This window comes from Xyrauchen texanus, chromosome 8, assembly GCF_025860055.1.
Source record: "Xyrauchen texanus isolate HMW12.3.18 chromosome 8, RBS_HiC_50CHRs, whole genome shotgun sequence".
NCBI lineage: Eukaryota > Metazoa > Chordata > Actinopteri > Cypriniformes > Catostomidae > Xyrauchen > Xyrauchen texanus.
In genome coordinates, this window is record NC_068283.1 from 42,072,722 (window position 1) to 42,086,351 (window position 13,630).

Consider the following 13,630-nt stretch of genomic DNA (forward strand, 5'->3'; position numbering starts at 1 on the left):
AACAAAAATGAACTGACAGCACCGAGGGAGAAAAATGAAACTACTGTATAGCCTGCCCAACACACGCCAAACGTAAACACAATGTTCCCCTCTTTTCCCTTGCTTTGGAGAGCTGGTACTCAAGAGCAGCTGCTGGTGATCCAGGCCTGGCTGCTTCATCTGGGTTTGATTTGGGAGGGGGGGGGGGGTAGTATGCCGCAGAACGTTTATTAGTGAGGCACCCCAATCCGGTTGATTAAAGAGAGTTTGGATCGATTACAGCAGATGCCTGAGCCCTGCCGAGGCCATAGCCGGAGCAGAACAAATAGCCAAGTAAAACAAACAGCCCCACCCAAGCCCGGGAGACCCTGTTAAACACAGAGACTACTCAACACGAAAGAGCCATGGAGATCCACAGCAGGAGCGAGGCCTGCTTCACCACCCATAAATTGACACTCTCAGCTTACTTTCAACAGCTATGACACATCCTTCTCTCAAGAGTCTTAGGAGCTGTAGCTTCAGGCCTCAATGTCTTCTAATCTAGGCAATAATGTGAAGAAACCTTGGCACTATAGCTTTTTAAATAGCTTGAAAATCTTAAGTTAAAAAACGATCTATTTGTACTGTATTTAATTAATAATAAAAGTTGCAAGTAAGACTCAGGCATACATTGTGGCTCAACCGACCCTTCACTAAGCCCTGCTTTAAAAGCATTTCTAACCAATCCGATCTTAGCAACTGTTGCCCCGCCACCATTTCTTTGACAAGCGTTTGCCTTTTTACGTTGACAGCCTATGGCAGTACTGTGTGTTTAAGTCATTTTTAAGTGATGCTATGGATTGAAGTGTGTCATTCATCATTCCCAAATGAGCATGTATAACATCAGGACACCTACAATTGCTCCAAGCCAACAACTTGGCATTAATTCATTTACGTATTGATTCAAGTCTTAGTAAAGGTGACAGTTAATAAAGAGTTCACAGCATCAAAGAGAGTGTGTTATGAGACGCTATAACAGTTATTTTCACTTACACTAATTTATTAGAGGTGTAATCGCAATCAAATAACGCTTTTCTTCAGATAAATATTCATTCCAATGTCACTCCAGCCCACTTAAGAAAATTATCCATTTTGTTTATGCCAAAAAACTGCATTGTTCATGGCAATCTCCTATTCTTTCAAATGAGGAGTTCTGCAGAGCTTGTAAGAGCTAGCAACAATAACCAAGGGGGTTAGTTGCTTAACGACGGGTCAATTAGATAGATATAGGGGGCCCCTTGTGGCCCGAGAGGGAAGGGAAAATGTAATGATCCGGAAGGGGGCATGGGGGGTGGATTTGTATTGTGTCCTGAGACACATTTTTAAAAGTTGAAGTTCTTTTCAAACCTAAAAATGGGATCCTTTTACACAAGATGATAAAAATACAGCGAGACATAGTGCAACGCTAAAAGACGTCCATGTAGCGCATGTTTAAATTGAAAATCAATTGACACTAAATACAACTAATATATAGAACGCAGCATCTTAATGCGGCATAAAAGTACATTTTAACTTGATATTGCATCTAAAAAATGCTCCTGTGCGAGATGCGGAAAATATAGTGAGTTGTGGTGCAATGCTCAAAGATGGTCATTTAGCGCATGTTTGCATTGTGAAAAAAAACAAGATGCGAAAACACGCTCGGCGTGAACGGCAAATAAGTGAACAGCAACGGTTCTGCCATGCTACACTTAATCTTGTAAAAAGTAGTCTGTAACTGTAAAAGAGAAACTGTTTTGAAAACGGCGCTATTTTTCTTAAGCTACTCTCCAACACTGCTTCTCGGTTATAACTCCACAGACAGATGATGTGTTTAGTCAGGACACAGTTTAGCCCTCGGGAGGCCTGTGTTAAATCAGAGTTGGTGAGGAATGCTAAAACATCTCAAATGTTTCCCAGTTGGAGTGAGATTTGTGAGATTGCATGTTAGTAGTACGCCTGGAAACATACGTTTGTGGATATCTGAAGCAAATGTAGACAATTAGTTGGCGAAACGTTAGCCTCCTGAAGAGTTTATGGTTTTGTTGTGCTGCATCTGTACCAAACCTTCAGACTTCCATTCCCCTACAGCAACACATTTAAAAACAAATGTAAGGCTTGTTAATAGCTACAGAGCCCATAGCATTCAACAATATCCCTGCTGGCTGCCTAGTACACCCCTTGACTTGTCCAAAGTCCCCAGAGATCTGAATTGGGATTGGATACAAGTCACCACAACGTTGCCAATGTTTACTCAAAAAGCTGGTTGCAATTGAGTCAAATTGTAAAGTTTGCTGATTGCAACCGGGCCAGAAGGTCTTATTAAAGTCATTATAATTATGTTTATGAGGTAGGGGTGTGGACAGAGAGAGTCAGGGGGTGTACAATGCTGCAAGCTCCACATTGCCATAAAAACTGGTTCAATATGGAAAACAAGTATAGTGACCAATTTATTCTAAAGCAATTAAATCACTCATTCATTTTCCCAAAACATGTCCAATCTAGATCTAACATAACATGGGGGATGCAAAATGAGAAAAACAAGTCCATTTCCCTCTAGCAAGCACAGTAATGGTGTCAGGTGGTAAAACCACACTATTTTATCAATAAACACCACTGACATTTCCAGTTGATAAGTATAATTTTAAAGAGAATTAACTTCAAAGAACCATTTCTAACCAATGAACTACAGTATTTTTTAGCAGAACCAACCTAAAAAATTTATATTCACTATAGATTTCCATGCCATCCCAAATCTAAAACTTTATTGAGTTCCATTACTTCACCTGCTGTTGCCAGGTTTTTCATGACCATGACTCATGGTATTATAATAATAATAATAATAATTCCTTACATTTATATAGCGCTTTTCTAGGCACTCAAAGCGCTTCACATAGCATAGGGATGATGTGACGGCAGCCATAGTGCGCCAGAACGCCCACCACACACCAGCTATTGGTGGGAGAGAGTAGAGTGAGTGATGTAGCCAATTCAGGGATGGAGATTAATACAAGGCCATGATAGATAGGGGCCAATGGGGGGAATTTCTGGGGTTACACCGGTGTCCTGGGATATTTAATGACCACAGAGAGTCAGGACCACGGTTTAACATCTCATCCAAATGACGGTGCCTTTTTACAGTATAGTGTACCCATCACTATACTGCATTAGGACCCACACAGACCACAGGGTGAGCACCCCCTACTGGCCTCCTTAATACCACTTCCAGCAGCAACCTTGGTTTTCCCCAGGAGATCTCCCATCCAGGTACTGGCCAGGCTCAACCCTGCTTAGCTTTAGTGGGCAACCAGGCAAGAGCTGCAGGGTTATATGGCTGCGGGTATAGAGTGAGCACAATGTTCATGCACCATAGTATTTACATAGTATGTACGAATACTATTGCATTATCAGTGGTACCTTCTCGAAAAAACAAAACAAAATAAAACATGGTAAAACCACAGTACTTGAGTTTTAAGTTGCCCAATCCAGGACTTTAGGATATTTGCCCAAAGCCTGATTAATCCATTTCCAAGCTTGCAGTATCGAACAAACATACATAATGGGACCAATTTCCATTTGGTTCCGAGAAACAGCTCATTACAGATCAATCGCACCACAACGTTTGGCCACAAAATAAATCTCAACCCAAAACCATAAAATTGGTAATAAACAAAGCAAACATAAGGGTAATTTCTGATGATAAGTACTAGCTTTAAACTATGAGCCACAGGAGAGCAGTTTCTTGTAGCCATTTTCATTTATACAATGCCAGAAAAATGCCATTTGAGAAGGATTAGCAGCACGATCTTTCCTTCCAAATCTCAATGTTTGCAACACATTATTATATAAAATAATCTCCATCCATTTGATTTATAAACAACTAAACAAAGTGCCAAAAATGGCACATGAGACTATGCTATGAGGCCATCTGTATGCTACTTAACCAGGGCCACATCCACGCCGATCCGTCTTCCAATCTCAGTTTCCTAACATCATCATTTTCCAAAGTATGCGGTAATCGAAAGCTTTTTGGAAACACTATGTTTTCGGTGGAGGAAAACATCGTTCTAGAGGCGAAAACATAGCTAAATTAATGCGTTTTCAAACTAGAACGCATTATAGTGGACGTGGCCCAAACGATCTTTAGGCAGAAATTCTCATTTCAAATGTACGGTCTCTCATTCGGAGGGAAACAATACAATTTATGAATCATCTTGCACTCCAAAATGTTGTCCAATCAAATGCTGTCTAGGACCAGCAAGTAGGAAATTATGATTTATGCATGTGACTTAAACTAATGGCTATTGGCTACTCATAAAAAAATGTACGAGTCCCGTCTCGACTTCCCGTTTCATCAACACAATAAAGACAACTGCACTCGTCATGCAATTTTATAGGGGCTTTAAACACTTGTATGCGTCACCATTGTAGAAACACTTGTGAAAGTCTTAAAGGTAGTTTTCGTCAGTATGTCTCAATAAAACATAATTGTGCTGTGATTACGTCTCTGTGTTAATAAGGTGATTATCTGGCTGGTAAGAGTCAGCAGTTTGTTTTGCGAGCAGTACCAGAGACCAAGATTACGATCTGGACGGGGGAAGTAGATTGCAGATTATAAGCATTATCTCTCTTGGCTCATTATGGTACACAGTTTTAGATTCCACTCAATGGCTAGCCTCCAAAAGATTACTTTCTTCTGCTAGTTAGGCGAAGTGGTGATTGCATTTTCTTCCCAATTGAATTCCTGATTCCAGTTTGTCCTGGACAAGGCAATTAAGCGCAGAGAAAACGGGCTCCGAGCCGGCAATCATTAAAAACAAAAACCCATAAAAAAAAAAGCATAATAATGTTGACATAGGATCAGCTTTCAATCCATCCGCTCTGATATGAGCTGGAAAATGTTTTTAGATGGAAATACTCCAAGATTGGAGTTGCAGTTAAAAATAGAGGCAGATGAAGAAAGTGAGGGCTAAAGTGGGGAAGAGAAGCAACGGTAATGATGATCAATCATTTGGAATCAATTGAGCTCAATAAGAGGATGGAAAGTGTGGCGGATCGATGATGATGCTCCATGCCACACAGTCAGGTCAATCAAGGAGTGGATGGAGGAGCACCAGATCAAGACCCTGTATTGGTGCCCACTGAACCCCACTGAAAACCTCTGGAATGTGATCAAGAGGAAGATGGATGGTCACAAGCCATCAAACAAAGCTGAGATGCTTGAATTTTTGTGCCAGGAGTGGCATAAAGTCACCCAACAGCGATGTGAAAAACAATATAATATAATAGTAAATCCAGAAAAATGGAGAGCGGGGCAGGGCTGGAACAACGCACGCCCGGTCCCCAATCAGCCTGATGGGGGCGCGGGAGGGATAAAGGCGGCCGGTGACGATGGTTCGAGAGAGGCAGCTGCTCTTTGTGTTTATGGTTCAGTTTATCATTAAACTATTATTTATATTGCCAATATATTATTTCTCAGTGGTTAGCACTGTCGCCTCACAGCAAGAAGGTCCCGGGTTCGAGTCCCGGCTCAACTAGGGCCTTTCTGTGTGTAGTTTGTATGTTCTCCCCGTGTTTGCCTGGGTTCCTCCAGGTGCTCTGGTTTCCCCCACAAGTCCATAAAACATGCAGGTTAAGTGATTGGAGACTTCCATGCCATCCCAAATCTAAGACTTTAAGATGGCATGGAAATCTTAGATTTGGGATGGCATGGAACTCAATAAAGTCTTAGATTTGGGATGGCATGGAAACGGATTGCCCCGTACATGTGTGAATGGGAGTACCCCGGCCACTGGGGGTTGCGCCAGGAAAGGCATCCGGTGTAAAAACTTGTGCCAAATCAAAATATATATGCAGACAAAAAGCATATATATATATATATATTTGGATGAACTATAACTTTAAGAGTGCCCTGAAATATTAGCTACTCTCTATGGTGGTGCTGACATGAAAGAAATGTTGAAAGAAACATTTGAAAGAAACTCTATGGTATGAATGCCACGGACAGCTTGACACCACATGCTTGACGCTCTCTTCTGTCAACCCAAATTCTTCACCACTCTCCACACTCAAAAAAACCCACACAAAGTCTGTTTGAGCTGGGCGTTAGCTCATTTGCAGCAGTTTACCTTGCGTTGGCTCAATTCTGCCATGGCTCTGGACACATTTTCAGTTCAGACGATCGTATAAAATCAATGGCCACATAGTTTGGCTGTTGAAATGGGCTTCCCTGATCCTGTGAAATATTCACGGACTGGTAATTTTTCTACAATGGCGCACAGTATTTGTGGGTTCTTTACGAGGGGGATTTTGTTGCCATACAGAGGGGCTGTTATACAGGTGACCAGAGGAAATGAGGGCTAACCGAAGGGGTGAGCTATTACTGGATGAGGAGATGTAGGTTTTTAGGGCCCTACTGTGTAAACTGTAAAATGTCATGCAAACAAGGAGTCTGTTGAGAGCGCATTCCATTCTAGGGGTTTTCTTGCACCCCTTTTTTACTGAAATAGTGTTGCCGTTTGTCCGGGGATCTTCTGGGGTCTTTGAACCTCTCTGACTCACATTGCTTCTGACTTGAAAGCAGAAAGATGACTTAGTTGTTACATAACCTGCCCCAAAAAATAATGCACATCACACTCTCTGTTTATCGGTCTTATGAGTGTTGAGAACATATTTTAATGTGCAAATTTATGAATTTACCATCTATATGTCATGACAAGCTGGCTTTAATGTAAAACAGTGGGTGCGGGACACTGGCTTGAAGGCCTCTCCAGGTCTCCGTCTAACTATTAGAGGACAAGGTGGAGGATTGGTGATGATCTGGGGGTGCGCTTCAGCAAGGCTGTGAAGGACGCATGAATCAAGCCACATTTAAGGTTATCCTGGAAGCACACTAGCTTCCTTCAGCTTTGACAATGTTCCCAGCTCTGAGGATTGGTTTATCCAGCAGGACAATGCTCCATGCCACACAGCCAGGTCAATCAAGGTGTGGATGGAGGATCGCCGGATCTAGACCATGTCATGGTCATCCCAATCTCCAGACCTGAACCCCACTGAAAACCTCAGCTTGAAATTATTTAAAGGTGAAATATGTATTTTTTTCAATGTTAAAATACAGCTATCCTAGCTTAATGTACTTAATGAGTCAATTATAAGGAAGTGTATCAATTTAAGCCTTCATTCAGTGCGATTCATAATATAAAAACAAACGCGTTACAAAAAATATGTGCAATTAATCACATTTGCGGACTGTATAAAGGAATATTCCAACCATCAGAGCAATTAAAGCTTGCAGTGTCACCTGTTTTCAGCAGGGGGCAGTAAGTGAAACTCCAGCTGTATAGGCAACGTGCAGCTGTACAGACCACACTAGGCTTGCACCTCACTAGTGACGGCACAAGATGAGGACACGTTCTTTTGTTCAAGCACAGCTGAACGGAGCGCAACTCTGAATGCAGGGAACTCGAAACGTGTTTTTCTAAATTTCAAACTATGTTCAACTTGACACAGCAACTTAAAAACTTTGTGTTTATTATGCAACCAATGTGAGACGCTCCAAAAGCATCCGTCTGACGCATGTGTCCTTATACAAGCTCTTATAATAAATCTACTGTACCTCAGACAGATTGACGAATTACATTGCAAAATGTATTGCTGTGGACTCTAGGCCAATGGCTGGCTTATGTTCAGTAATACAAATATCAAACAATATCTCGACGTCTAAAGCCACTTTTTGTATCGTCTTATCAATGCTTTGCCCGTCTGCCACAATAAAGTCATATATTTTAATGATCTAAATTATCATATTTTTAATACATTTATAATTGAATAATTAACCAGCATTTCATGTTATTAATTTGATTACAAATTTCAATCAATTGACAGCGCTAATTATAAGTAAGCCATTCGTATGTTGATTCCCCAAAAAGCTTAAATATTGCTCTGATCAATGGCAGATGGTGAAGTGTTCAGGACACCTGTTTGGAAACTCAAGTATCGCCCGCTTGAAGCATGCATCTAGTTATATGATGTGTTTTGAGTTTTTGTTTTGAACACTATACTTACTTAGTGAGGACAATATCTCTCTACATATTTTCCGCATTTTTTTGCAATTATTCCAGTATATAAATGATTTCGTTCCGCACTCTGGTCTTATTTCATGCTATAAAACATCTCAGGTAATCCTGTCCCAAAACGACATGTAATGACAAATCTGAGTGATGGTTTTGCATGTCAGTTAGACGGCTTTTCCATTCAAAGTGGCCAATTCTTATGTAGTTATGCTACAATAAGCCCCAGACCTTTTGCTGCAAACTAGAAAAAGGGTTTGACAGAATAACTGTGTCTTAGCACAAGGCATGGAACATTTTCAACCGTTAATTCCCCGCCTGTGTAAGCACCTCCTCACGCACCTCTATGGCCGAATGGAACCTTGAACCGCAGCGTATGCAGCCCTGCTGTCCACAAGAGAAGAAACACAGAGCTGCAACAACAGTAGTGCCACAACAGAGCAGTGTAAACATCACATTTCATCTCACAGCCTGTTCTCTGGCCCTGCAGGGCTGCTTCTGTAAACAGGAATGTTCGTGTTTGGAGTAACGCTAAAGCACATAGGCCTTCTCATGCAAGTGCTGCCCACGTGCCTACCAGCCAGCCCTGCCTGGACCTGTGCCACCAGAATCAGAGTCAAGAGTTCCAAGCTTTGAATATATATATATATATACTGTATATATGTGCACACACACAGTACTGTATATATACACACTGTATATACTTAAATATGTAGGGACAGTATGAAAAATGCTAATAAAAACAAAAAGGAGTGATTTGTCAATTATATTCACCCTTGGCTACATTGAAAGCACAAGAACTACACATTATATGATGTTTTGCCTTCCATCTAATCTAGAGCACACTAAATAAATCTGCATTTTGACTCACGCATTGGAGGTGGCCAATGACACGGAGCTGAGAGCCGAGCTCAACTTCCTGCTGTCCCAGAGCCTCACTTCCTGCTGACGCACCTGCAAACACACACAAAAACACTTCTTCAGTCTAGCCAGACAACCTATAAGAAAATGGACAAACACATCCATACAATTTCAATTTCCCATTTTAACTATAGGATGATGTAGAGAATACCAACATTACCTGATTAAAGCCAGTGGTGAGCAAGTTGTCATCTTTAACCCAGAGGATACGAGAGTCTTTATTACCTTGATGGCCTTGAGTGCACTGCAGAGAAACAAACAGCCACATATGAGTGATACGAACATAAAAGTCCATCCATCTTCAACCGCTTATCCGAAGTCGGAACGCGGGGGCAGCCGCTCCAGCAGGGGGCCCCAAACTTCCCTATCCTGAGCCACATTACCCAGCTCTGACTGGGGGACCCTGAGGCATTCCCAGGCCAGTGTGGAGATGTAATCTCTCCACCTAATCCTGGGTCTTCCCCAAGGCCTCCTCCCAGCTGGACGTGCCTGAAACACCTCCCTAGGGAGGCGGCCAGCAAACCACCTCAACTGTCTCCTTTAGACGCAAAGGAGCAGCGGCTCTACTCCGAGCTCCTCACGGATAACTGAGCTCCTCACCCTATCTCTAAGGGAGAAGCCCGCCACCCTTCTGAGGAATCCCATTGTGGCCGCTTGTACTCACGACCTAGTTCTTTCGGTCATGACCCAGCCTTCATGACCATAGGTGAGGGTAGGAACAAACACTGACCTTTGCCTTCCGGCTCAGCTCTCTTTTCGTGACAACGGTGCGGTTAGACCGTCATGAGACAGGTTAGTTTTACCCTACTGATGATGTGTTGTTGCAATAGTAATCCTGCTCAGTACAAGAGGAACCGCAGGTTCAGACATTTGGTGCATGGCTTGGCTGATTTGGTGCGTGCGCAGCTACCATCTGTGGGATTATGACTGAACGCCTCTAAGTCAGAATCCCCCCTAAACGTAATGATACCGCAGTGTAGCGGGACTCTGATTGGTCCACGAGGGCCCGGCGAGGCGAGCCGTTCGAGACGGGCTTAGGGCGCGGTCGAATGAGTGCCGCCCCTCACCAATCACGCACTGCAAGTTTGTGGAGAACCTGGTACTAAATGACTCGTAGACGACCTGATTGCACGAACATAAAAGTGAACTGTTCTAATTATTAAAGAGTGACATTAAATGGCCAACAGACAGATGTTTGATGTTAAGGTCCAAAATGAACACTCACCAAGTGCCAAATGTAAAATTGGCATTGGTAAGTAAATAAAACCAATTGGCAGGTAACTTTAAAGGGAACTGAGACTTGCACAAATTCTAACGTGCTGACATTACTAGCATCACATAACTTCATGACCGGTAAAAATATTTATAGTAAATTAACTTCTTTTACCCGCCATTTACAGGTGTGGAAAACTATTACATTTGGATCTTGCTTCAAGTAATTTCTCAAAAATACATTATATAAAGTATAAAGACAGAGAGATCAAGAGAAACTGGGATATCTTTAAAGGCAAGTGTTCAGATGTCCCGACAGCAGACTAGAGAGTACCCTGATGAGTGAACGACTGACAAGACTCCCCTTCCTGTCCTTTAAAGATCTCTTTGTGAGATATGAGACAGATCAGGGCTTGTCTGTTATGTGAGGGGTGCAGGGGCCATTGTGAATGACATCTGACCTCTGAACGACAGATAAATCACTCTGACATCGTCGCAATGCTTTTTAAAATTTGCCGTAAACTATAGCACTGATTCAATGCTGTTTAAACGCTGGGAAAAGATGTTTGAGTGCATTTGATACGTGTTAAAGACATATTTAATGGAAGTATTGTATATGTGAGTGTGTATTTGTGCATAATGTGATATATTTGCATGATCAAAGATAGGTTATACACTCCTGGATGAACCTGAATAAACAAGTCAAGTCAATTTTATTTGTATAGCACATTTCACAACATACATTGTTTCAAATCAGCTTTACAGAACATTATGCAGTAGCAGAAAATGATGCTGTGAAGTCCTGAATGTGCTAAATTAATAGCGTAATTGGAAAATCCTTAAAAATGATTGTCTTTATGTCTTCAGTGAGCAAGCCAAAGGTGACACAAGGAACACAAAACTCTATAAAATATTAAGTTTATGCAGTAAAATAACCTTGGGGGACACCAGGCTCATCTGGGGGAGCCCGATCCCCTCTGGCATTATAGCATTAACATGAATTCAAACCTTCTTGAATTTCCTGGCTGGTTTGGTGCTGGTCTAGATGGTTGCCAAAAACTTCTTACTGGTTAAGCTAAGCCAAAAGGGGCAATGCTGGTCTTTCAGCAGGGTATAATAATTGAATGTATACATGCTAAAGTTACACATGCAAAGTCTGTTTATCTCTGAACTTATGTAAGAACGACACTGACAATACAGCACTGTTTCAGAATGTGTCAGGAGCATGCTGTGAAATAACTGAGAGAACCCAAAACATTCATGTTTGCCAGGAACAAAGATAGAAAGAAAAACAGAAAAAAAAAAAAATCACATTCATTTTCCATAATGCTACTCGTTCAGACGTTGCATCTCAGTTACCATCCAGCCAGTCATTCATTATAAATGTGACTGGACCCAGAACCAACATCACATCTGCACAGTCTCAGATGTGGTGACCAGGTGCGTTCCCCGCCACGAGACACACAAGACAAACACCAAAGCAGCTGTGTGTGCAGGTTACATCAAGACATTTTACATTCAGAAAAATGTTAGTGTGTCACTAAGCTGCCAAACCAAAGTCGAATGTGTCATGATGCATTAAGAGTTTTTCAGCTCCATTTGGGCCCAAAGATTTACTGGCTGAATGAGGATTGCCTGGGTCCAGCCTCAACAACCATTTAAAAGAAAACTAGCCAGTTTTAAATAACAGAATGCATGAAAGAGAGGCAGTTCAGATTAAAGTTCAAAAGAAAGATCTAGAGTAAGAAAGTTCCAAATTAGAATGTTCAAACGAACGTTTGAGAAATGTTCCAAAGAAAGTTCAAAAGAGAGACTGAAAGAGAGTTTGAAATAATGTTTCAAGGAATGTTTTAAAGTTTGAATTTTTCAAATTTAATTAAAACGTTTTTTTTTTTTGTTAAGAAATGTTGAAAGAAAGGGGTTAGGGTTAGGTAGTGGTCAGGAAGGAAAAGCTTGAAAGTTCCATAGAAATCTTGATAGAAAGCTTTAAAGCAAGCAAGAAAGAAATTAAGAAAGAAAGGAAGGAAGGATACCTTGAAACACACTCATTAACACACATACATCTTGATAAAGTCAGACATGATGGTTTACTAATTTCTTAGAAAACTTAGTTGATTTAGCACAAGCTTGAGTATTGATTGGATGGGTTGTAGGCTTACAGAGGAAGGAGTCAGCTCAGTTTATTAAACATCAGACTTTGGAAGTGTACAGTTATTGATTTCAGAAGAATGGAATCTTATCTCTACACATGTTTTTGGACACACACATACACATATATTAAGTGGAAACGAGAAATACTACCATCAATAGACCCATAACTGTTGTAAAAAGAACAGGATTGTTATGTCCAAATGCATTTCAGTTGAACACCTCGCCCTTCCTTTGTAAGCTCAGTTCACATTGTACTATTTGGATTCAAGCCACAATACATTTGTGTCATCAACGTACCACCATGAGTACAACTGTACTGCCATTGAGTAAAACATAATATCATCTGGCATCACAACGAGTACTAGTGGCGGCTGTTTGCCATTGTAGCTCAGTAATGACTCGGATGCATCGCAAGAGATGCAATGAATTACGAGGTGCAATGAGTTACTCAACAAAGACAGTAACTGTAGAGACAAGCAACAATTAGAAACTCATTACACCATAACAGGATAATTATACATAATCAATAGTGGTTCCCGCTGATAAATTATGCTGGATTACTTTCAAACCAACTGTGTACTGTACTGGATCCTCATGAACCATAAACCAGACCAGTAACACTGGAAAGACAAGCAAACTCAGCTGTTCTTTGGTGCACACTCAACTTCGAAAAACATCTTTGCCTCTAACCAGAAGGAACCAAACTCTGGCGTCAGACAGACGTGTCCACAAAAAGTTCTAATATGAAGACACCCTGAGTCTCTCTATCTCTTGGTGTATCTGGCTGTGGTTTGAAGTTCACAGCCAACCAGTGATGAGGCATCTATCAACTTTGCACATACCCAGTGCATAAAACCACTCTCATAGGGCTATCTCATAAAAACATACCTGAATATATATCCCTCAGGGGAGACGTAGCTCTTGGGCCATATCATACTTTATCGGTCCTCACATGGAAGGTATGGAGGTCTTTGGATCTTATCCAAGATTGAATATGTTTGCTGGAATAGGACCAAATATTTTCCACCCCAGGGTAGAGGATGTGTAGAGCAAGTATCCCAGAACACTCTTTATTGTTATAATCACTTACAGCAAAAGATTCCAGACAAACTATATTAACGATAATGATAGGACTTTTTTCTACGCTTGCTACACAAAATGCAGTGTGCAGACAATTTCGCTGACTACCTATCATGCACAATGACAATCTACCATGTCAATTTCCTGCAGATGGGTGGATGTTTGGTTACGCTACAATTCGGAGCCGGATCTGACGACAC

General features: G+C 41.4%; 1 protein-coding gene across 2 annotated transcripts in view; it reads right to left on the reverse strand.

The window, feature by feature from the left end:
• coro7 (coronin 7) overlaps window positions 1–13,630 on the reverse strand; it is a 157,193-nt gene that overhangs the window by 94,763 nt on the left and 48,800 nt on the right. For both annotated transcript variants that reach the window (XM_052131344.1, XM_052131343.1), the window contains exons 8-9: window positions 9,148–9,231; window positions 8,938–9,020 (exon numbers count right to left, since the gene is read on the reverse strand). In XM_052131344.1, the coding sequence (XP_051987304.1) occupies window positions 8,938–9,020; window positions 9,148–9,231 (167 nt within the window). The remainder of the gene's footprint in view (window positions 1–8,937; window positions 9,021–9,147; window positions 9,232–13,630) is intronic.